The sequence below is a fragment of the Lagopus leucura genome, unplaced genomic scaffold (genome assembly GCF_019238085.1).
Source record: "Lagopus leucura isolate 7727_CA_CO unplaced genomic scaffold, USGS_WTPT01 Super-Scaffold_100028, whole genome shotgun sequence".
NCBI classification, from domain to species: Eukaryota; Metazoa; Chordata; class Aves; order Galliformes; family Phasianidae; genus Lagopus; species Lagopus leucura.
This window is the reverse complement of record NW_024962279.1, coordinates 6796871-6823004: the sequence shown is the minus strand read 5'-3', so window position 1 is coordinate 6823004 and position 26134 is coordinate 6796871. Positions and strand designations below refer to the sequence as shown.

The following is a 26134-nucleotide window of genomic DNA, read 5'->3' as shown; positions in this document are numbered from 1 at the left end:
TTCCAACCCTCTGCCACGGGCAAGGATAAAGACCAGCAACCTCTGCTCGTACATATTTCAGAAGGACAGAACTCTTAAGCATTGCTGATAAGGGAGCATCCAACCTCACCTGCTGCTCTGAGGGCCTGCTGAGAGACGAGTGCAACGCTACAGCCAAGTGTGACTTCCTGGAGGCAGCCCTGGCACAGGGCAGGGCAGCGTGCCCCTGCCACAGCCATAGCGGGCTGTCCCAGCACGAGGCACCCGAGGTCCTGAAAGGAGCAGAGGTATGAGCATGGCCTGTAGCCGAGGGGCTGGCAGTGGACCAGTTCTCTGCTCTTACTGAGCTCCAACGCCGTGCAGAATGAGACCACATTTTGTTTTGCTACCGGTTGTTGCCGTTAAACACAAGACATCGCATGACATAGAGAGGAGCATGAGGTTTGTTTTATGAATGCTGGATTCAGCAAAAGCAGCTTTCCAAGTAATGCACCTCAATGAAACGCAATGCAACCCCACAGCACAGCAACCAGAAAACAGATAACGTGGCTGCAATTAACTAGAGACAAAGGAGGAAAAACTCCGAAGCACTCACATGAAGCACACAGCTTCTCACACAGCGTTAGGTCAGAGTAGGTGAGGGTACATTTTTAAAGCACAGACACCTACATGAACCCACCCAGCAATAACTTCGCAGCTTTCGTTTGGGCAATGGAAAGAACTTTGTTTAACTGCACAGAAACACAAAGGGAAAAGCTCCCCACATGAAGGTCTGCAAGTTCTATGTCTTGCATGAGCGTGGCAGATCTGCACTGCCATGCTGAGCAGACACCTTGTGACACCCAAAGCAGTCTATTAAGCCACCGAAGGAGTAAAACCAGCACCATGAGGGGTACCAGGGCACCTGCACAACAACTTGTCCTTCCTTCTCCCCATCGCCCAGCTCTGCTCATGAAGAAATCCAACCAGAACCTCTCATGCAGTAAAATAACCCCCTCGCACAACTCCAGCATGCTGCCTTGGAGCTAAAAAGAGACAGTAAGTAAATACCAACACCAGCAATCATTTTCTCTGTTTTCTATGACTTTTCTTTTTCACCAATTTATGCAAAACATTTTGCAGGAGCAAAGCTGAGAGACAAGTGACCGATTTAAGAAATTAAAGGTGAAGTTTAAATGCCAGAGTATTTATTATCTACAGCCCAGCCCACCCCTGAGCACCATCAGCCCCCTTAGGTCTTGCTCACTAAGAGGGACTCAAGTGGAGTTCAAACAATGCAGCTATTCAAGAAAAGCATCTTGTCTTGAGAAGGCGTTAGAGGTGATGAAATATCTCTCTGCAGTGGTTAGCAACTGTTAGAAATGTGTGATTAAGCTACTTTCATGTCAATTTCCAGCCATTATTTTGTCTGTTTTTCTAAATTATTATCTTTTAAGTCTATGTTCTTTCCATGGCCATCCCAGGTACTTGGTATCTTCACATCATGTATAGACACTATTAAATGCTCACCCCTTCATCTTTTTCTTTTCTGCCAAACTGAAGAAATATTTCCACAAATCTTGCTTGCTGCCATTTCACTCAGAATTCATTACATTTTCAGTGATTGTTATTTTTTGGCAGTCCTTTCTCTTTTGTAAACCATTGAAAATATTGGTTCTAGAATCACATTTAAAAAAAAGCAGTAAAGAAAAGGTGCATTTCTTAGGATTACCACTTCACCTCTTGTGCTTTCCCTTCCACGATTTCTGACACAGAAGACACAATCCCCAAAGATGAATGGAAGATCAGCTCCCAGTTCCAGTACTTGATGGGAGGCTCATAAGAGGAGAGAACTTTTTCACACGGTCTGATAGTGACAGGACAAGGAGGAAAGGCTTTAAACTAAAAGAAGGTAGATTTCAGTTAGATATGAGGAAGAAATTCTTCACTCAGAGCAGTGAGGCTCTGACAGTGCTGCCCAGAGCTGTGGTGCCCCATCCCTGCAGGTGCCAGAGGCCACGGATGGAGCCCTGTGCAGCCTGAGCTGGGGGCAGCCAGCCCATGGCAGGTTTAGATATGGATGATCTTTGAGGTCCCTTCCAACCTAAGCCATTTGATGATTCAGCTGCGCACAGGGAGCTCAGGGCAGCAGGACTATGGGGATGGGACAACCCCACAGTGCATACAGGCACAGCAGTGACACGAGCGAGGCTGTGAGCGCCTTACAAACACAGACTCAACTCACAGTGCATTCACCTCACAATCAGCAAAGCTGCACCTGGCAAAGTGCTGCTAAATGAATCAGAACCAGCTGAAAGCAGCCCGCTTCCAGCTCATGCCTTCCAAAGGCTTACCCTGTGTTACCCCTCTGCTCAGCACACTGTTCTCCAGCACCTGCCAGCTGGATTTGCCCAAAGGCGCAGCTATCTGCTCTGCTGTCTGGAAGAGGCACAGTTGCTGGCTTGCTTTGCACAAGACAGCTTGGCTTTCCTTCCAGGCTCAGTGATTACGGGTGGACGGTACGCAATCTGAATGATGGTGTTGTGTGAAATATAACCAAAACCTATTAGCAAGTGCTGGATTTGAGACATCTGTTCAGATATGCGCTTCTTCCTGAAGGAGGGTGGCCTGATTTTAGGAAAGCGTTTGGCTGCAGAGCCCAAACAGAGCTCGCCGTCATTCTGCGAGGCCGCGGTATTTTCTGCACCACACCCTCTGCAATTCACAAAGCTGTTCCAACAGAGCGCAGCCGCCGCCAGCCCATCTGAGCAGGTTCCCAAGAACTCCCCAGGAAAACAAACATTTGATTACGAATAAATACGGAGAAGCAAAGCCCCAGCAAGCGCCTCACATGAATCCCCGTGAGCCGCTGTCATCTCCCTCCCTGCTTCTCTAATGCCAGTGAAGAGAAAATATCCGATGAAGCTGACGAGTCAGGGATATTTCAAAGAGGAAAGTCCCTCCAGACAGAAGAGGAAGATCAGCTCTCTGGCTTCCGTTCAGGACATTTTATTCCAACGCTAAAGAGAAATTATTATGGGGCTGTTAACTTGCTTGGGTTATCCAGACAGGCTGCCAGCACGGAGTAATGCAAAACTTCTGTGCTACCCCACGGCTGCAGAACTTGCTTGCCCCTCCCATCCCATTCCTTACAGCGGGACTACTTCAAAGCAGCCACATTTGAAGAAGGGGAACTGCTTTGCTAACACAAGCACGGAATTAAGCACAAACGCCAACTCTTTATGTTCTGCCCAGATGCATCACAGAATTGAAACCTAACTTTTTCTTTCTCACCCATCTCATGCGGTTATTAATACAATTGAGCTCCTCTCTTCCCAAAGTCTTCCACATCCTGGCTCACTGAAGATCCACCGTTCTGGTACATGACTGATGGATATCATCAGCCTTCTGTAGCTTAAGGAACCACCAAATATTTCATGATGAACATACGTCACAGTTTGAAATAAACCCATAAGGAAAATCTGCTGGAACATCTCAATGCTCAATGACTGGATTTTTTTTTTCCTTGCAAGCTATGAAACAAACTTTCTCATGAAAGCAGAAGGGGGACTTCCAGTCTGTTTTCTCCATAGCATGACCAACCCCCCTCTGCTATAAGCATCCACACACAGCCCTGCCGCTCTCAGCTGGGGAGCCCAAAGGTTTTGGTGGCTGTGGACATACACAACCTAGCCTGTGCAAGCCCTCATCTTTCCCAACAAGCATTAAATGAAAGCAGCAGCAGAGTTCCATCGCTCATATCAGGAAGAGCCCTTATCCCCTACGTGTCTTCCTGCTGCAACGCTCAAAAGCTCGATGCAATTCCATCATTTCTCAAGGAGAGTCAAAGCAGAGCCAAGGGCAGGGCATGCCCTCACAGCCAGCCCAGGGGACAGCAGCGTGACGCCAGGCGAGCAGAGGGGAGCGGGGCACTGCAGGAGCTGCAGGCAGAGCCGTGCCTTCCGCCCGCTGCAGATCCCTCTGAACAGGGAGCAGATGGCTTCCACAGCGTGGGAGACTTGGGGGCCTGACCCGCTTTCAGCACGGAGCCTTATTTGAGTTCCTCCTGTGTGCATGTGCGAGCACGCACCGGCAGGTCACACAGCTAATCTGTGCACAGCTCTTGTGTGGCAGGAGCACGAATCCCACTTCCTTGGTGAACCAGCGAGCTGTGTGTAGGTGTGAGAAACAAGGAAGTCTGCAGACTCCCCAAAAGAAAAAAAAAAAAGTGTAAGATCTTCTTGAGAGACAGAGGAATTAAAGAAAACCATAGCAACAAGTCAGTCCACCTACCCAAACCACCCACCCACCACCAGTTTCATTTGCTGACGCACTTCAAAAACAAGCTGGCTCCTACCAGCTCTGGAAGGTGAGCAAGCCCTGAGAGCTCATTAAATTCCCTCCTCAGCTACTCGTGTGTGCCTGCAGCTAGTGAGCAAGTGGGATATAAATAGAAGTTATATAACATCTCTTTGTTGATTCCTGTGCTTACCAAAAAAAAAAAAAAAAAAGGCAGCATGACCTTGTTTTTCTGAATAGCTTGCCTCTGCCTGCTTGTGGAGGACTTTAATCCTGCTAGGGATCATCTTAAAAGTTGGGTATGGATTCCATGGAGAGAACAGGGAGAATCGCTGACTTACATCCCTACTTCTTGGAGCACCAGAACCTCATCTGAACGTCAAGGGAGAGCCACAGGACAGGTCCCCTGAGATATCCAGACAGGCTGCCAGAACAGAGTAATGCAAAACTTCTGTGGCTCCAACATACCCCAAGGGGTATCAGCCATGGCTGACATATAAAGACTCCAAGCGCTGTCACAGCAATCTCAGTTCATCCACCTTCAGCCTCATCCAGGCATATTGCTGCCCCCAGTGAAAATTAATCATCATTGTAAGACAAGGACCCCTAATAGCTTTTGGCTCTCTCAGTGCATTCTTAGCAGGTCTCGTTAGTTTTCAACATGGTGGGGTGTAATGGTAGGGGAGATCCTAGCTTTCACTGTGCTAAATGCATGAAAACACACGTGAAAGAGACTGTGCGCCCAAGGGCTTGCAATCTGAAGTCTCCTCACACCCATGACAATCAACAGTGCATTAGGAGGTGGATTTCCTCAGTGCTAGTTTAATTGCTAGTGCAAGTGCAACGCCTTGTTTTGGAAGGTAACTATGGGGTCTGGATTTGCATCGTGCTTTGTTTCAGAGAGCTCCCTCTCTCGGCCACAGCCCACAGCTCGGTGTGATGCCTGAAGTAGGTCCTTATAGAGATTAAGTAGTAAATTTGGTTAAAACAAACCCAAACTGCCAAATCTAAAACACAATTTTGTAACCACATCTCTGTTTTGCATCACTAACACTCCTGTATTATTTTGCAAAGTTTTCTCCTGATTTTAGAAGGCGACAGCTTGCACCTCCCAGCAGCAGCTTCTGGAGGGTTATCCTCAGGTATAAGTGACCAACAGAAGCAGCTGCACTCAGCTTATGAGATTTCCATGGTGTCCACATGCTGTTCTCAGCACAAGGCCAACACCTGGAATATTTTCAGTGCCCCTCAGTGCCTTCTTCCCTTACTACCAACACAATGCACACCAGCTGGGGAGGTCTTCTCCCTGAGCCTACATAGCAGCTTGGTTCACTTGGTATCTGCTTCTTTCCTATGACCAGCAATACAAGTAGGAATTGGGCAATCCGGATTCAATTGCTTTTCATTCAAACAGGCAATTGCTCAATAACCATCAACCCTTGTTGGACAGTGAGGTACCAAATTTAACAATGGAAACCACAATCCATTTTGCAGGAGCCTTCTTGCTGGTAGCAGTACATGAGGAGTAAAGTCAATCAAACTGAAGCACATGTATTAAAGTGCGAGACAGAGCTGGAGGCCAGAGAGCCGTGTCAGTCCACCATTTCACCAAAACCCTATTTCCTATGAAACCAGAGGATTGAGAAGCCAGCTGCTGCTAATTCTGCAACAGAGCCACATAACCCCACTTCTTTCCTGAAAAATAATCACTTTTTCCTTGAGTACTGACCCCGTTCACTTTGTGTTTGCAGCCCACCTTGGGAAGCCATGTGGATGAAGGGGTGAGGAAAGGCACCACTGTACTTCCAACCGGCAGCTCTGCATCACACTGCTTTGGGGCAGCACTAAAACTGCCTTAAGCTGAAGTTATCAACCTCAGGTACCTTCCCTTCCTGAAAATACCCACAGGTGCATGTGGGCAGTTTGTCATGTAATCTAACTTTCAAGAAGATCCCTAATTAAACCAGCGGACCGAAGTCTCCATGGAGAGGCTGTTACGTAAGGGACTTGTCATTACCTTTCACAGATGAAGGAAACCCAAAACTCCACGGAGGGGAAGAAAAATACATGGTGCTTCTAATTTGTATCCGGAAGCTGAGAGAAGTGTTACAGAAGTCTTCAACAATTTTCTCCACTGTCATTCATTGCTGAGATTGCTCTAACAGAGGAAAACTCGCCGCGTTGCAGTCTGTGCATGGAATGGGCCATCCTTTGATCTCTTCCCAAGGAGCTCAGTGCTAAGCGTGCCTACAAGCAATAGCAATGGCCCCACTGCTCCTGCAGAGCCAGGCTCCACGTGCCGGCCGGCAGCACCCACGTGAAGGGCACCCATCCTGCCAGGGCTGCCCGTCCTGCAGCACTGATGTGAGCTCTCTAGAGGTGAATGCTGAGGGTTACATAAATTAATAAAAGGCTTTACGTAATTTTCAGTTCAGTGAACAGTAGCATTCGTCAAGTTAACCTGCTGCTTGGCCTTGACCCTGCAGTCCCATCTCCACTTCTGTCTCCTTACAAATGAGGGCAGGCATCCATTGAAGGGGGAGCAGCCATCCTGCTTGCCCCAGCTGCTGCCCCTCATGAGTGCTTCTGTTACCAAAGCACTCACAGGGTTTCTAACATGCACCAAAAGCTAGAAACAACAACAAACTTTTAAAAGTTTCCATCCAGAGAGCTTTAAGCGGGCAAAAACTTCTCTGTCTTTCTCCCCGAACAGTTCAGCCCTTATTAAAAAAAAGCAGAGCACTTTGGTGTAACGTGTGTGCTGTCCTCTTGGCCTCTAACCTAAGATAAACCAGGAATTACTTTTCTCATCCTGCTTCTCCTCCATATTAATTTTCTTAACAATACAATAAAAATCACTCCTGCCAATTATAATAAGGAACATTTCTAATTTGCTTTTCTGCTGGAGTTGCCAACCACCTACTTTGCCTAGCCTTAATATCGGCCCTGCGTGCACTTAATGAAACAGCAACACCTATTCCAGTTATCCCTTCCCAGCATCACTGGGATCTGCTCTCCCACTAAAGCTCATGGGAGTTACCCGGGAACTCCCATTATTAACCACATTACAGTCGTCATGTGCAGTTCCTGTGTGTCACTGCAGACTTTTGCTTAACTTCAGGCTGAACTCATTTCCCGTGTGAAAACCTGGAGTTAGGAAAATGCCGTGCAGAGGCAACGCATTTCTGGCTTTGCTGTCAAAGCCTTTTTACGTAACCCGTCCCGATCCCACTAGTTTCCTATTCTCAAAGGACTGTAGGTATAAGCAGGTTAAGTTTAGCGAAAATTATTCAAATGCAGCACAGAGTGAACTTACTCAGAATCCTATAAATGAAAAGCTGCTAATAATAACAAAAAAAATAAAGTGAAATGACTACAAACTGTGTTAGAACACAGTGCCAACGTGAGCCGACTTGGCCAGGTTGACTGCCACAATGACAAATGTATCTGATGAAACTGAACAATTATGAGTCCGATGACTGCAGATGACTCTGCCACTGACACATACTGGAAACTGCCATAGAATTTCAGAAAATCCACGCTGCAGGTTGCAGAGGTTGTGCAGCCCTACCTTATAGCAAAATGTACAGCATGAACATCTATGGGAGAACGACTGGGACAAAGCATCACAGAGCACTGGGTTAATTTCTATAAACACATCCCGTCTCACAAGCACATCTAGTTTCCATAAGCCAACAAAAAAAATTGCAGCCTGTTCTGTAAGAAAATAAAGTCTTACCAGACAGGAGAGCACCACACTGCCATACTGTTATTAAATCTGTACTGTAGTGAAAGACTGCTTCATAAAATATGCTAGATGTGCAGCTGTGCAGGCTAGGAACTACCCCATGCAAAGGCAGACTCCCCACCAGCTAGGTGAGCAGCTATGCTGTCTTACTAACCTGAAGAGAGAAAAGCTTTGGTTCCATGACTTTACCATGTCAAGATGCCAGTTTAACTTGAATATCATTCAGCAATTACTGCCAGGCATACGGAACTGAAATGGTGATTTTACTGAAGAGCAAGCCTGCACGTTCACTTTGATTCACTGGTGTTGAGCCAGCTGTTCTCCCAGAAATTAACTTTTGTGGTTGGCATTTGCCTACATTAAAGTTTTATTTACTTGGCTTTTGTGACTCAACTACTACTGAAAGATGAGAGAGCTGAGTAAGTGCCACTCTTGACTAAAGTTTTGGAAGTTTCCATGGGCCTGACGATGCTGGAGACGATGCAAGCAGAGCAAGGCCCCAGGGAACTCACTAGCTATCAGCAGGTTAATCTAGGCAGAGATAAGTCAGGGAACCCCTCTGAGCACGGAAAAGCCTTTTTTGCCTTTTGCTATTAGGTCACTGGATTGTTATAGCATAGAATATCTACCCTGATAGAATATTCACTTCATAGAATATTTTCAATAAAATCTCATCTGTACTTTGCATGCAAGAGTAAGAGCTGCTGGGTGTGCCAAGACCTCACAGTCTGCAGCACCAGCTGCCGGCGTCGCCAAGCGATGTGGTTCCTAAAACATTCTGTTCTGCAGAGCAGCAGATCTGTAACCCCCAGCTCCCACTGTCCCGTCAGGGCACACACACACACACACACACACACACACACACACGCACAAAGCAACTGCTGGCTGTTCAGGACAAGGTAAAGGCAGCCACAGAACACTTATTCCCAAAGGGAAAGGATGGAAAATAGTTATTCTGGTTCAGCGGAAGTAACTTCTATAAAGGCAACAGCACAGCAGAAATTGGCAGGACTGTGACGCACGGACGTGATCTTCTGTAACCACTGTATGCCAACAGCTTGCTCCTAACCACAGCTATTTCACAGACTCCCAACCTGCAGTTATAGACTGCAAATGCAAACTGAAAAAAAAAAAAAAATTGCTTTTTTGGTGAAAGAGGTGTCTTTGGAGATGGATGGAACATTTCCCTATTTGTTTTGACCCAATGAGCTAAGAATCTACTTCCAACAGAGACACATGCACAGCAGGAAGTGGCTCTGCTCACTCCATTAGCTCTGGATTCCAGGACAAGCAAAGGCTCTCTCCATCTCAGGCTGGTGTAGAATCTGTTTTTCCTTCCAGCATGACAGTGTGAGGTGACCTGAGGCTACCTGTGATTCTCCCCAAAGAGCGTTAATTCCGTCATTGTATTTTAAGATGTTATAGGATTTTAAATGCTCTGTTCCCACTTTATCTTCTGCAAAAAAGCCTCACTTGAGAGCGCATGTACAGGGAAAAAAGAGGGCATTGATTGATTACAGAGCAAAGAGATGAAGGAACCCTAAAAGGTTCCCTCTTCTCTTAGCAGAGGTTTGTGAGAAAACAAGATGGTACTGTAGATCTAACTGCCAGTTTTAATCATAATCATTTATTATAACTTCCCAGAATTCAGCCTCATGTTACACTTCACCCAGTCTCACCACCTCCTGCTACCCAGAGGACAGCATAGCTGCGCATCTCCAGTCAGGAGACCTTTTCTATGGCACTGGATCTGCTTTTGCTGGCAGGCTGCTTTCCCAACAATCAGCAACTCAGTTCAGCTCACTCCACAGCTGCACAAGCCATACAAAAAGGGGACAAACAGAGCTAACAAAAACAGTAACGTCCGTTTTGGCTACAGCCCACAGTTACATTAGATTGAGCACTATGTGGAACGCTGCCTTCAATCTGTTGAAACATTTATTCCAATAGCTGCCACGGAGGGTCCAGCAAAAATAATGTCACCACTGCAGGGGCACCTAACTGCTGCAATGACACCAGAGAATGGCTGTGGATTTTGGGTAGTGTGGTTTTCAGAACAGAAAAACAAGTAAAGGACCGTAGAGGTGGTGATGTTATACGGGGAACAGCAGGGTCACGTATATAAGGTTTTCTTAGTCCTGTTCTGAAAATGCTATCTGGGTTTTCTTTTATCTTTAAGTTCTTAAACAATTGCTCCTCAGCAGCACAAATGGCATCAAATTATAAGCCTAAATCTGTATGTATATCAAATGCTTGGATCTGTCTTCTCTCTGAAAGGAACAACCTGTAAAATCGATCTTTCTAAACAAATCACTGATTGTTGCCATCAGAGATGTGAAACAACTGGCAGCAGGGCAAGGAAAGGGGAAATCAGTCAAGAATAGCTCTATGCAAGGGCCATTGTCCACGTCTGGAACAAACTGTCTGCAATAAAAAGCCAGAATAAGATACTACATAATCAATAAGGGTAGGCTATTTTGCCAAAGTAACACTTTCTTCCTGTTTGGAAGAATACACCATTTCTCAAATGCAATGAGCCAGTTGCTGGATATTCACTAGAATCCATAGCAAATGCAATTCTCACGTAGGGACAACAAATGCTGATTTAAAACACAGCAGTGAAGCACAGCATGATTACAGGAGAACAGTGGTAGTTTGGAATTTACCACGCAGTGTTATCTTTAATTCTGATCTGAAATTTAGGACCTATAGTTGTAAGAGTCCCAAAGCATCCTGCAGTTGCTTAAACTTACTCATAAAAGCAGTCACATTGACGTACACTACAAAGCTGTTTTGTTACACGTTCACTCCTCCATATTGCCCTGGGAAATACCTCAATTACCTGGTGCCCATGCAAACATTTAATAAATTTACTTTTGCATGGCAGGCACTGGTATTTCCCTTAATTACAGGTCAAAGATCATTTAGTCATTTCCCCTTCCATTGCTTAAACCTCCTCAGGTTTCCTGGATCTCAAAAACATTTCCCTTCCCAACATGTTTTAGTCAGAAGATCAATACTTTCCATTTTCCTACCTGTATTGTAGTGTTGCCTCCTTCCAGAAGGGCAATGGCGAGTAGGATGCTCTCGTGGAAGACTCTGTCGCTGGTGGCATTCATGATGAGGTCTATGACCAGGTTGGATGCACCTTCTTTATCCAGATGACACTGAACATCTGCTAAACTCATCTCACCTCGGCTCATTGAACTCGATCCAGAGCTTCCTCCTACAAAGTGATGATGATAGCCTAAGATTCAAATCCTGCCACCCTGAAGTGATGGCACCTCTCTTCTGGTTAAATGGTGAACTATGCCAAGTTGCACCCATTTTTTAACACTGACGAACTCAACATCCAGCATTTCTGCAAGGAAGGGTTTTTTGTGGTTGTTGTTTTGTTTTTTAACTAAGAGCACAGGCAGGACACACTGTGTGATGGGCACTTAACACTGCGGCAATATGTGCAAAGCAGGTGGATGCTGTCCCTGAGGAGAACAGCCTGGGCTGGAGAGGAGAAATAGCTACTGCCACAGCTAGCTTCGTTCACAGCAGAAGCTGGAAAGAGGGCTGATGTATGAAAAGCTGAAAGTAAAAGAGAATCAAGGGACACAAGGAGATGAAGGTTCTGCAGCACCAGCGAGGTGACAGAGAGAAGGCAGGACAAATTTGAGCAGATGGCAATGCCAGTGCCATGCCGTACAATTACAGAAACATAGAACTGGATGGATAAACAGGGCAAACAAGACAAGCACACAGGAGCTGGTGGAGGAGACAGGGAGATTGAGAACTGAAGCAAAATGATCTAGAAAACAAAGGAGTATGACAGCAGGCAGTGCTGTGCAAGAGCAAATGTTATTGCATCCCAATTTCAATTGGAGGGCCAGTTTTTATGCACTTGTTTGTTGCTGATGGCTTGCAACAGGGTTACCCTGTGGTCAGTAGTGGCAAAACCCACTGAGTGGGGCTTTTTAAAAACGTGTACAGCTGGCTTTTTTTTAGCAATGGTTTCAAATTAAATAAACTGCATTCTGCAGTTGACTTCAAACCTCATCTTTGCTCATCCTGTCCTGTAATACGGCAGAACGTTTTGTTTCAGCCAAAGTTAATCTGATGTCCCTACGAGCACATTTCCCAAATAGGATTTCAAGTATTACATCGATCACGTTTCCCAAGTGCATTCATTTCAAACAAAACCAAAAAAATCCACGTTAGCCCAAGGAACTCTCAGGAAATCATAAAGAAAAACAAAAACTGCCTGCTTAATTTTGAAGTAATTACTCACAGGCAGTGAGGGGAAAAAAAACCAAAGCAACAAAAACAGTTCTTTTCTCATCTGCACACGGAAAAAATCAGTTCACACGATGAGAGACAGGAGAGCTACGCTCTGCCCAAGTTCACAAAGCTGGGAAAGGCATGGAGGTATGAGCTCTTCTCCATCTGCGAGCAATTTGTTGGGGTTTCCGTTTATTTATTTTTGTGAATTTGGTAGAAACAGAACAGCAGAGGAAAAGTCTGAAGGAAAAGGCGGTAAGGCACCATTGGGTGATGGAGACACACAGACATCCGACAGCCCAGCTTCTGTCCCCCCTGCCCACCTCCAGACCCCGCAGCAGCCCGCCTGCCCACAGCCCACCTCCTGCCCCGGCCTTGCCGGCGCTGCCAGCAGACAGGGGCCCGTTGCCGAAGCTGGTGAGGCTCTCCCTCCGTCCCGCCGGCCGGACGTTGCCGTAGTAACGGTTGACCAAAACTTGCCGGAGCGCCTCGCCCTTGATTCAGAGAGGACAAGGAGAGCATGACTTGAGGTTAAGGAACAGGTGAATGAGCAACAGTCACAGCAAGAGCACCGCCCTGCCATTGCTCTGCGTGCAGCAGCAGAGGGGGACGGAGATCCCAGAGATTTGGAGGAATTCACCCCACACCTCCCGGCGGTCCGGGGCTGCCTGGGACACCGCGTCTGTCTCCAATGAGACTTATGGGTTCCTAGCGCTGCAAATGGCGGCAGTCCAGGTTTCATCCTAAAGCTTTCTGGTCAGATTTTATTCTCTAAGAGACTTTTTACATTCGTTTTTTTCCTTTTTTTAGTTAAGAATTATTGTCTCAGGTTTCAATGTCAGTAAGTGGAACGTTGACAGCACCAGCATAAAACGAAGAGGACGAGAGAAAAACTAACATCAGAAGGAGCTCTGTGACCCCGCATCCCCAGCACCGTCCCCTCCTGTGGTTCTGGTGTTGGTCACTGCAGGGCTGCCAGCCCCACTGCAGGCACAGCCCTGCAGCTCCCACTGCACACAGCAGCCGAGCACATGAGTGCAGCGCCGCGGGGCGCAGCTCTTTGGGTGACCCTGACATCCCAGGGATGTCTGCAAGAAGCACGCGCTGCTGTCATCAGCACAAGTCAAGGGAGAGCAAAGCACCTCCCAGGTCGAATGTTAGCCCACAGAGCTCGCTCTGTGCTCATTCCAGCCTTTGCAAGAGTCCCCAGTAATTGAGAGGGCTGTACAAAAGCTGGCTGTACTGCTGGCAAGAGGCAGATACAGAAACGCTGCACTTGGGTTGACAGACTTATGTAAGGCCTTTGTGCATTCAGGAAGGCGGGCGATTATTTAACAGCAAGCTGCTGCTCTGCTGCTGGGCGCGTGCTGTGCCTGCAGCAGTGCCAGCAACACAGAGGGGACAAAGGGACTTTATAAGGAGCCCCAGAGATCAGAACTAATCACCAATCATTTCAATTTGAACATCCGTTAGGATAAGCTACAGTATCTTCCTCTCCATTTGCAAAACGTTTGATGCTTATTTTCAGTTGTATTTCAAATTAAATTAGTTGTCTGCATATAAATTCAAGTCATCATCCAATAGAGGGCTGAGTATTAGCTATCGTGCAAGTGAAGCCTTGCTTTTTCAGCTCTCATTAGAGGCCCTTAAAACACAAATAAATGTGTTTAAGCACACAGCTTAGACGTGCATTAGCTAAGTCATACAGACCCAGCACTGCCACGGTCAGACTGCTTTTGATATGGAGCTAGCACAGCCAAAATGTCAGTTAGGTGAAGCCTTGTACTCGGTGCACTGTAGAGACAAAAGCCTGCTGGGACCTGATCTAGCAACCCACTAATGTCACTCCCAGGCCAACAGACCCCACGTGTCCCCACAGCAGGCTGGGATCGCTGCTGTCTGCTGGCAGCCGTGCTGCTCACAGAGCAGAGCTGCTCCTACCGCCCATCACTGTGAGAGCAGCAGCACAGGAACTGCATTTTATGGAATCAGATGGGGATGGGGGAAATGGCAGGGAGATGAGATGTCAGAAAAACTCTAGGAGAGCTTTCCAACCAGCTGCTTCCAAAAGTTTAAAAAAAAAAAAGGTTCTTTTGGAAGTAAGAGGAGAAGAAAATATCAGAGCTTTTCCAAGGGCATACGCTTCCTATCACTGCTTGGGCCAAATTGTGAACATGTAGGAGAGGCAAGAGACTAGCTCAAAAGCTCAAGCAAACTTATCCCCAAGGAGCAAGTGACTGACTACATGACAGCATTTAGCACATGACGGAGTGCTTTACTCACCCTTTCTGTCTCAGTCTGGCAGGTAAGGAAGGATATGTGACAGAACAAGGCCAAGACAGGCAAAAAAATCCTCAACTACATCTTCCTTCCACACGGGTACTGATTAAAAGGAAACCTGATACTTACAGCGCCCCGTGCCAAACCCAAGCTGCTCTCCTATTGCCTTTTCTGTTAAGCTGACTAGTGGCTGTCTCAGCATCCGGCATTTAAAAGCAGCAGTTTCTACTCCTTGGTAACAGTACTACAGAGATCACCACTTTGTAGTAATGCTATGAAGATCAGAGCACACATGTGACTACAAGAAGTGCTGCTTAGCGAGCTGCCCGCATCCTGAGCGCAGGGGGTAACTCCAGCTCCTGGGACTGCCTCCGGGCTTTCCTTCCTAGCCATCGTGTTGAGTTCTATGGCACTGCGATGTGTACAATGTGCAAACACATCAGATGTCTGGTGGCAGTAAGGAAAACCAAATATGCTACCTAAAGAAATCCAGAAGCATTCAGTTTTATCTGCATGTAGCTTCAAGGTAAACCAATAGTAAGCAGCATACAAACACGATTAAACATATGTCAGTAAAACAGATGCAGTGCACAGATCAGGTGTTATCAAAAACCTGTTATGATTTTGAAGCAGTAAATCTTTAATACAGTTTAAGAGTGAAGCAGTTATCAGTTGCTGCTCCTAGCAGAGAGTAGAAGAAATTAATACATGTATTAACGACGTCAACTTCTTTATGAAGGGGCAGGTGGGGCCAAACAGGCAAATTCCATTGGCACCACTGGGTGCTGTAAGTGTGACCAGAGCAGGATTCGAGGCTGAATCCCAAGCAGCCAAGCCTCACCCTTCCTCAGAATACAACAGGAGCTGCCCAGATGCCCCGTTTGGTAAACACTGCTGCTAGCCTTGCTAACTTCAACAGGCTGACAACGAGCAGATAACCACAGGAGTGTCTTACATTACTTCACTGTTCGCAAAGAAAAGGTAGAGGATTAGTTCTGAACACGCTTGACTGCTGTACATACCCTTCTATGATCCTCCAGTTGCCTCTGTGGTAGACTTTGATCAAGCTCCTGCTGCTGTGCATGTAAAAATTTCCTTTTAAAGCAGAAAAACACTAAAGAGACACTAACATCTTTGCACTCATGGAAAATATTAAGGGAAGTCACGGCTGAAGGCAAGGGGGAGATGAGAAAGACCAACTGACAAACTGAACAACACATGAGCCCTTCCCTAGCTCCAACAGTGCTCAACCAGTCTGCTCTGACACTGGCCAGCAGAGCACATGGCATGCACGTGTGCCAAGGCATTCTCATGGATTTAAAGGAAACACAAAGTCTATCTAATTGTACAGGTACCACATGAGAGTTTGTCAGAGCTCAGACCATGCATTATGTCCATGCACACATAGACACGTGTACACACACACACACACAAACACTCCCTTCCCACTCTACACACACTTCTGGTGGAAGTGAAGGCACTTGAACGCATCTGATCCTGGGGAGCCCTTGCCAAAACCTACGGGTTTTTCATCCCAAAGCCAAGGACTTCACCGATATATTAAACAAAGTGCCTTGGCACGTGTAGATTTCCAAATAAAATCTCTCTCACTTCAGATGAGAAATATGTAAAGGGAATAACTATTCGGGAACTTAATACAGATTGGAACTTCCACCTTGTAAAGCAGTAATACATTCAAGTTCTTGTTGCTTTAAAGCATTCTGAAAACACTGAAACATTCTGAAACCACGCTATGCAGGGACCCATCTTAAACCAGAAGACATCTTCCAAGCATCTCAAAGTCGTTCTGTGACCACTGAGAACTGCAACTTAGATTTGAACACAATTCCACAAAAATTGCATGTACAAAGGTTTAAAGCATCACAGCCTGCATTTTTTCCTTTGTAATTTCAAAACACAAACAGAGAATCAATATACTCCTAGATTAAGACTTCTGTATTGTTTCACTTGGATTTGCACTCATAAAGGATCCAGATGTAAAATCTACTGATGTAACCTCTGGGCATCCCACTAATTCCAAAACGAGCTGGGATTTCACAAATTTTTATGTCTTATCATCCCAGTTGATGCTGGGATGTCTCGAAAACAAAAAGTGCCTACAGCAGGTCACTAAAGAGCTGAGGATCTTCATGCAGTGAAGGGGCCATTAATTATTTCACTGCGGCCCTTCAAACAGGACACCAGGCTGTTCTGGAATTGTGAAACTTCTGCTAACTTCTTTCATCAGCTCCAATTCCTTATCAGAGGTATTAAAGTGAGATAAGGGGAAAACAAAATTCCTTACAAGGAATCACAGAAATGAAGTCTTGGGCTGCTACCAAGGGAGGATTTCAGCAGATACTTCTCTAAGAGCCCCTCTATTAAAAGCATAAGATCAACAGCTGATAGGCCTGCACTACCCAGGACACATTAAGCTGCTTGTCCTTTGGGTCCCTAGCTTCATCCAGGAACAAAAGATTTGGGACTGGTTTACATGCTTTTGTGTATTTTCTGAGTATCTTGCTGATGCTGTACCAGACTGTAGCACTCCAACCATACTTTTCACTGTCTACGCCACTTAAACACACATTTCACAGTTTTTTTCTAGCAACAAGACACTCCACCAGGACTACTTCAAGACACCAATATTTGCCAGTTGCACAAATATGGGTGGGTGACACACCTCTACGGAGCTTTCTGCTTCTGGAGGCTGCGGCAGCTATTTGAAAGTAAAATGCAGAAAAATTAGTCATTCTTCAAGAGTCTTTCATCTCTTACAGAAATCTAGTGGTCAACACTTAGTGGAAGGGAACTAGCAAGCCACCCAACTGCACCTGAATCATCACAAATGAATTATGGCATAACCATCATGTACACCCTCCCAGCCACCCACCATGCTCCTAAGTTCTGAAAACGGAGCAGGTATACCTTGAACATCCCAAACTACTTTGCATAAGCACAAAGGCACGAGCTAAAAGCTATCGTTGCAGGTGCACGGGGCGCTCAACCCAGAGCTGCGCTGCTGGGCAGCGTGCTCACACTGCTCACACAGATCTGCCACGTGCACATGGAGAACAGCAGCACACGCATCACTGGAACGCAGTGCACGCATCCCCAGTGGGAAGCAGCAAATACTACGCATCACTAGGAGACTTAATATGCCAGTTTAAAATTTTCTGTGGATTCTAACCTAGAAACGTATTTTTCCTAAGATAAAAGACAAGTAATGCAGTACCAAATACAAGTAATGAAATATAAAGCTTAACGGCAACAACTTCTCAAAATTAAAACACTGACCACATTGAAACATTGATGAAGACAAGCAACTTTCATCTAGAAGAACTCAGACATACAACAGAGACCTGAGCATTCAAATGGAACTGCCTACTTCATAGTGGGCAAATTGATTTAACCTCTCAGGAACAGAGGCTAAAAAATCAGGCTCTGATGATGCAGCAACACCCAATTAAGCCCGCTGCTGACTGCTCCATCTGCCCAGAGGGCACACAAACTAGACAGACAAATGGGGCACAGGCTGGGAGAGCAGCTGCAGGGCTTTAACCTGACATCCGCTGCAGTTAGGAAACACACAGCAGAGGATGGAAAACTGCTGGGATCCCAAAGCCTAAATATGGTGAGATCCCACTTCCCAGGAGGGAGCCAATGAAGTGAGCCCTTCCCCTGCTCCTCGTGCAGGGGCTCCTTGGCAGGGAGAACCACTCTGTTCTGCTCCTAATAGCCTTTCCTCCTGGCTCCTTTGCACAGCCTTTGGTACACCGCTTCCTTGCATTGTCACCTCTCTTGGAAACCACACAAGCATGCAAACCATTTCTTTCTTGGCTAACTGGGAGCATGGAGTACTTGAGCCAGAGGACCAAAAGTTAACAGGAAGACCCTCATTTGTGCAGAGGAACACACAGTTCCTGCTCAGCGCGCTCCACTGAGCACACCCTTGGCTGCTTGTGGACTGGATACTGGGAAAGCTACATCGAGTCATTAGTGAGTCTGGGCACATTGTCCTGACACCACCAGCACAACCTGCTCTGAGGCAGAGCAAAAACCACCCCCTTCTTTATGGGTTATCAACAACAGCACGTACACTGCAAGGGAAATTGGGCACCTTCCTTCCAACGGAGACAGAAGCTGGGAGGCCAAGTGGACACGACTACAACTGGATTTCAGGTTGCGAACAAAAGCTCAGGCTAATATCATGATAAGCCCCAGTTAATAAAACCTGCATGGATGCTTTGGGGCTGAAAATCAGTAGAGATGAAGAATGAGCACGAAATCAATTTGATCTTCCCAACTCAGACTGAAGAACAAATTCCTTTACCTTCCCACTTCAGCCCAGACAGCACGTGTGCACAGCTCAGCGTGTCAGGACCAGCCTCACAAACTCATCTGCAAGCAGAAGCTGCAGGCCTTGGCAGGGCTCCAGCGATCATTTCACATTACCATGGCCTTCAGCCATCTTTCAGTAAGAACATACACTCCAAATACTGAAATCACTATTCTCCATGACAAAATGGGTTAAAACAGCAAAGAATTATTGAGCTACCATGCACTGCTTCACACTACCCTCAGTACTGCGAAAGCAAAGCGCTCGCTTATGCTGTACAAGAAAAGGGAATGCAGATGGAAGCATTCATTTTGCTAAACTCCCCATGCCTCAATATCCGTCAGTTCTGCACCCAGAAGAAATGCAGTGGCTCTGGGAAGGGTCACAGGGCCCAGAGCTGCAGGGCACCGCGCTGAGAGCTGTCAGCTGGAAGGCAATGAGCAGCAGAGGCAGGGCGCAACGCCGTGCCTTTTCACCAGCAGCAGTAAAAGTTCCTTTCCACTTGCTGTACAGAAAAACCCCTCTTCCTTTTAAGTTTCCATTCCTACAAGGCTGGCAAGTAAACCACTCATCATTAGCCATAACAGGAGGACTGCATTTCATTTGACCCGCCGGTGACTGTAACGCCTGTACCATCCATTTCCCCAACACGGGCTGTCGTGTTTCCCAGGGCTGTTTTTATCTGATTCAACAGTGGATGTGTCCACCTCAGAAACCACCACAGCACTGACAGCTCAAGCCTGAACTTGTTACATCTCAACCTACTGATGTATGGAAGTTCTGGTCCTTTTTCTCTCTTGCTTATAGGAAGGTATGAAAGTTTTATTTTCATTTGCTTAAGAAAAAAAATAAATTAAATTCAAGCACCCAGCACTGCAGGTTAAAAAAAAAAAGGAAAATGGTTTGAGGAAATACAGACTTTCATTTAGGTTTAAAGCCTCAAGATTAGTTTTCTCATTAATTTTTTTAAACCCAACAATGAGTAACAGTGCAGCACAGAAGCAGTGAAAATGCCTTAAGCACATTTAAAAGGCAGGCAGAGGTTCCCATTCGTGCAGATGGGGTCTCCTCCAAATAACGCCTTCAGCAGCACAGGATAGGAAGCACCTCACATGGTTAGGTCAAAAATGGCCGGAAAACAGTTGTATCAGGAAAGGCTGCACACATTTGTGAGCACACGCATACAAACGCTTCCAAAACAAGAAACAGATCCTCTTTTCTTCAGCCCTACTGAACTTCAGGATTTTGACCCCAAAATACTTGCAAGCAGAAAGCCTCTTCCAGTCCTGGACACTTCTAGCTTCAGAAGACTGGCAGGTGGCAAACCTGGGCTGTGCAATTTGCACAAGTAGATTACATTTTCCAAACCATGCTGTATCTCTTCTGGGTCGTTTCCAGTTCTCAACCAGACAAGGAAGGGATCAAGCAGTGCAGAGCAATATGAACTAACATCAGTAGTGAGTAGCATTCAGGACCGATGCTGAGCACTGTGGAGTGGACCACATTAACAGCATGGTGCAGGAGGAAATGGGAGCTGCCCTGTGCTGCACAGGACGTTGGGTTAAGTGACAGAGCAGTGCCTCCTGGTCCTGAAATCTGTGTGTATGGCATCTCATTAGCAGGGTGGTGAGGAGAGACTTGGCAGAGAAAGAAGTAATAGGGGGAAAAGCAACTAGAGACACATCCAGTGTCACTCAGGCCTCTGATAGCTAGGTTGGATGTGCAGGTATCAAGAAACAGAGCGAAGATGTCAGATGCAGCTTAGCAGCCGACTGCCCTGCTTTCTCTGCCCTAACTCTGCTCCTCAGCTCCTGCCCAGGCAGAGCTCCAGCTGGATGCAGGCGCTGCCCTGCCAGTCCTTCCCCACACTTCTCCTTTCTTCTGAGCCTCTGTTCTCTCTCTGAAATACATCTGTGCAGCTCTTGAAACACACAGAGCAAAAGCAAAACGTTGTCGTTCTACCAGCTATTCTGACTCACGACAGCAGACAAGAGAACCAGCTGTATAGCTGTCCTTCCTAAGTCCTCAGAAATAACTGACAGCTCTGCATGGGTTACGTGCTAAGTCTCCTATGTAAGGCCAATACTGTTCCCGTGTAGAACCAAGAAGAGTTGGGGCGGCGCAGCTGTTACCAGCTCTGCCATTTCCATCTTCTCTACAAATTCTGCACTAGTAGTTTCAATTAAGCAGTGAGATGGTGCCATTTTTTCTTTTTCTTTTTACAAACAACTAGAAGTGTTCCAGTCTCCTTTTCCAGAGAGCTTACCAATTCCAGTTCCAGTTTGTGCAATAAAAACAGTCCAAAGATTGCAGGATCTCCGAAGGAAAAAAAATATAAAGCAGCCCACAAAAATTTATGAGAGCCTGCATTTCCTCTCCTGGAGACATAACAAGTGAAGCACTGTCTAAGAGCAAAATACACAGAGATGACCTTGGCACAAGCTCTCCCTGCGAGGAAAACAATTTAAAAATGCATCCCCTCAGCACTTAAGAGGTTAATAATTTTTCCAATTTCAGTAATCAAACATGCACAACATGGCCTATATTGTGCACTCCGCTCAGCTTCACAGTTCATCACTGATGAACAGCATCGTGGAGGTCGCTTCAGTCCATCCCTTTGTGCCAGGATTTTGAGTTCCCTTTCCACCTATGTGAAACCTTAAGACCAAAGCAAAGAGGGGAAAAAAAAACCAAACCCACAACCTCAAAACTATATGGAGTGGGCTTAAAGATGTAATTTGGTGATGATTGTTTTTTGGAAGGAACCTTTAGGACTTGCCAGTTCCAACCCCTGTGTGGACTGGGTGCCCCTGGCAGCTCAGGCCTTGGGCCCCTCCAGGGACAGAGCACCCACAGCTCTCTAGGCAGCCTGTTAGTGAATTAAAAGATGAATTGATGAAAAGGAGGCATACTCAGTTGCGTTAGTTTCCTTCAAGTCCTAAACATCCTCAGCACCAAATGGAAACTCAGGTTGTCGCGGGTGCAGGGCTGGGTCTCTCAGGCCATCGATGGGGGCAGGACCAGGAGCACAGCCCCACAGCAGCGTGCTGGAGCTGCCTGTCCTCACCCCACTGCAGCCATGGGGCCGCAAGGCAGCCATTGCCACAGCCACCAGCACAGGATCGGCTGCTGGCAGCCACGGACCCGAGGCACTGTAAACAGCTCCACCGCCTTTATTGGCAATTACTGCTGAAGGTCACACATCAGCAGCGAGCCTAAATTCCAGGAAAAAAAGCTGTTCTTATGTAACTGCTGCTTGAATGTTGGCAGGTGCCCAATGGAGCAGTTCGCTGCAATGTGGCTGGGAGGGGAGAGGGAAAAAAAAAAAAAGTAGGACATCTCCCAGTCACATTCAGCATCCTGAGCATGCCACCTGCAGGTCAGCACTCAGACTTCTCACCTTTTTAATCAACAAGATTCACGTGCTCCTTCAGGACACCTGCACTTCAGTGCAGCACAGCCATCCACTGGGGCCAAGGGGAGCCCAGGGTGCAGCCTGGTGCTCGCAGCTCGGGTTTGGAACTGCAGAACCCACACTTATCATTGGATTTTGGCTTCTGGATGGGTTGGGGATCTAATTAAAAGCAAGCTTATTGTAACCAGACACAACAACTTTGTTATCACTGCTGGGCACAGTTTCACACCGGGTGGCACTTAAGAAAAATTTAGGTTGGTCTTGCTGGCAGCTTCCCCAGAAATAAAAACACAGCAGAGCAACCCTGAGAGGAGTACATTAGGAAAGGCTCAGCCCAAGGGCTTTTACAGAGACCATGAACCCCAAGGCTGGAGGCAGGCATCTCTATTGCTCAAGGCACTTGCACAGAGCTGAGGCTCCAAGCTCTGCAGCCCCTGCCTGAGCCCCAGCCCCAGGGCAGGCTGTGAGCAAAGCACTCCCCAGGCTCCGGCTATGGGTTGCTGTGGCTTTTATTTTTATCAAAGCAAATCTTGTTTCTCCTCAACCTTAAGATACCTCTTCTGTTCTTTGTTTTAAGCCAGTCTCATGCAGATCCTATCCCTACAGCTCTGGGTCTACAGCTCTACAGGAACCTGAAATCTTTGGAAACATTGCAAGAATTGCTTTCCTTCTTAATGCATCGTAATCCCTCTCCTTAAAAGAATCTTGCATGAACCCTGCTGCAGTACTGGATGCTGGAGAGCTTGAAAAACATCTACAAAAGCTTAAGAACTCCACCAGTTCTCCGTGGGAGAACTCCAGCTCCTTCCTGTCCCTCCTTCCTAGCAGCAATACTGAAAGCAATCTCAGGATAAATCCCTCAGCAGAGAGCACAGAACCTGGCCAAGTGAAGGCAGTGGGATCAAAGCAGTGCTCGCTCCTGCACTGCCAGCACGCCTCACACCGCGCTGCTGATCCTTCCTGCCCTGCAGGGGATTTCCTGCCCCACGGTGGATTCCAGAGTTATTCACCTGCTGAGAAAGGCACTCCCTTTCTTCGCCCTCAAATGCTAGCAGGGGCTGCAGCTGCTGTTCTCTTCCTGCCACAAGTCTCTGTGACAAATGCATGCACCTTTTCACATCGTGGGGTTCAGTGAGTCTGGAACACCCCGCATTGAAAATGCCCCGCATGAAGCAAGTGGAGGATGTGAAGCTCAGACTGCTCGTACCATCACAGGAACCCTCAGAAATCAGGCAGCTCTGCCCTCAGTTATTTTACTGGAGTCTTACCCTGAGCGAATAAGGAGCACTTCAGCTGGTCAGAAAAATTACATAATGCAGAGTTAGGCAGGGAGGGCATTTATTAGCTCTGCTGCCACTAGAGATTGCTGTGTTTTTTGTCACACACGTGTACCATGGCCAGGGGTGACAAGCTGAAAAAGGCAACGCTGGGACTGCCTTCGGGAATCACCAGTGCTTCCAGACCCTGCTGGATCCCCTTCCCACACACCCAACACCTGTGCCTTCCAGTAGCTGCTCCACCACAAAGCGACTGCATTCCAATGCTGCAGCCTCAAGAGCAGATCCCAAATTGCTCCACACGCTCCGGCTGATTTATTGCAGGCAAAGGCAGTGCATTGCAGCCAGAAACTAAGTGAGAAAGAGTTTCATGTTATGACTTAATTTGCAATTAAACAATTCATGGTTTTGTCTGAAGGTTCTCCAAGATGAAACGCTGCTGCTATTCTGGGATGCGCCGCACAACCTGGGGGTCCAGCACCTGACGGAGGTGTTTATGTGCCAGCAGGATCATTTTTCACAGAGACATTGCTGGTATGCAAGCCCCAGGTAAGACGGGGAAAAAAATCTCATTTAAAAAGTAGTTGCTATTTCAAATCCGATGTGGTTCTCCTCAGAGAAAAGTTACCCAGATAAATGCAGCTGATCAGCATCCAAATGGAGTTCTGCAGAAAGCGCCTTACAGTTCATCATCTCTTCCACTGAATAAACAGGAGCAGCACTGTGAATATTTTAAAGGGTTGAATTTTGTTGCCTCTAAATGGTCGGTTTAGGAGATAACACAGGAAACAAAAAGAGGAAAACGCTTCTATCTCCCTGGCATTTCAATGAAATAAGGTGCTAATCCATCACTTTTGAGCATCATACATTTATGCAAAAAGAATCCCAATATTTGTGCCCACACTGACTTTTTGGGTCTGCCTGAGGAAGCTGCAGCAGCAGAAGCAGCTCAGACCTTGGCAGCTTACCCCAAACGTGCCACCTCTGGAGTCCTCAGAAAGCCTAATTTCAGTAGAACTGAAAGCCCTTCTCCACACACAGCCTTCCTGCCTGCAAACAACGGCAGCAGGCCCAGCACAGAGCGGTGCCCACTGCCCTCCTGCTGCTCCTTGGGAACAGTCCACGTCCCACTGCCACGCAGCTCAGGCAAGGGCTGCTCCCACGGCCTCCCAGCTTCTTCCACTTTCCCTGCTAACACCATTAAAACATTTGTCCTTCCAAAGAGCTGACAGAACCTGATCACAGCTTTCAGTGCTTCATTGCAGCTGAAGGCCGATGCTTTGACAGTGCTCACAGCAGTTAGTGCTCCAGAGACACTCAGAGATGGTCCCAGACTTGAGGAGAGCTCCTATGGCACCAGAAGACTGCCAGGAATTCTAACAGCATTTGGACTGATGCTGCAAGCTGCGACACATGGAATTAGTTATGGTAACTATTCCCACTATAGACACATGGTGGACTGAGATCTCCACTACTACACTAACACAGGCATACAGGGCTGGAGACAACAGGACAGGTCACAGGCTGCTCAAGAAACAAACACCATACAAACAACACCGGAGAAGAGAAATAAAATTAAAACCTCAGCATTATCCAATTCAATGGTAATCTGCTGGGAAAAAAAGAGGGGAAGAATTGAAAGCAAGCATTAGTAAGAGAAATTACAAACAAATCTTACATTAGGATCCTATCAATCATTTAACACTGACACCACAGCCCAACATTGTGCTTATTTCACAGCATTGCTTTGCCCCAGGCGTGTGAGGGCAGCTGAGCTGGGAGGCCGGCAGTCGGGTTTCCAGTTTGGAACAGGAGCAGAATTCTGAAATCTAACAACTGGAGAGCTGAGCTCATCATCTGCTAAGCAGCGGGACGAGGTGCATGAATGACATGTTTCAGCTAAGTAAGAAACGTGGGTCTAGCCTACACTGTCAATGGAGCAGAGCTTTCAGCACACCGAATGCACCGCGGTGCGCTCCGCATCGCCAGGAGCGCCTCAGAGCGTGCCAAGAGCAGGAGCCTTCAGCAATATGGAAAGCTTCGAGCCTTCCCACAGGCTTCTGTGCATCTGTGCTCTCACCACGCTTTTTGCATGCTGCAGAGGAATCCCAGCTGTTTAATGAAGGTCTCAGCTAATGGGATGAGGCAGCGCTGTGCTCTACGCTTCCACCTCCAGAAGGGCCAGCACACGGGCCAGGAGGGTGAGGCGCCTTCTGTTTGTGCTGGAAGATTCAGTGGGAGAGGAGGAGTGGGGCCTTCTATAAATCAGACTGTTCCAGGAGCAGCACTCAGCACACCAGCAGAACCGCACGCTGTGCCCAAAATGGCCCTGAGCTCCACTGCTGCTGGGCACTGCTTGCAGCAACCCCTCACCTCCAGCTGCACAGCGGGGATGGTCGGCACGCTGCTCACAGCACTGAGATCTGCTGCCTGCCTCTGGGCCTCCTTGCTTTAGAATGGGCAGATAAGATTCTTTTCCTTCTTCTTATGCTTCAGGATGAATGCAAAACCAAAGGCATTGCCTATTAAGTGGTGACTAAATCCAGCTA

The 26134-nt window shown here is 47.0% G+C and overlaps 1 protein-coding gene across 4 annotated transcripts in view; it reads right to left on the bottom strand.

Moving 5' to 3' along the window:
• ITPR1 (inositol 1,4,5-trisphosphate receptor type 1) overlaps positions 1–26134 on the bottom strand; it is a 149420-nt gene that overhangs the window by 45260 nt on the left and 78026 nt on the right. For all 4 annotated transcript variants that reach the window (XM_042880947.1, XM_042880948.1, XM_042880951.1 and 1 more), the window contains 2 exons: positions 12636–12768; positions 11041–11231 (listed from right to left, as the gene is read on the bottom strand). In XM_042880947.1, coding sequence (XP_042736881.1) covers positions 11041–11231; positions 12636–12768 — 324 coding nt within the window. The remainder of the gene's footprint in view (positions 1–11040; positions 11232–12635; positions 12769–26134) is intronic.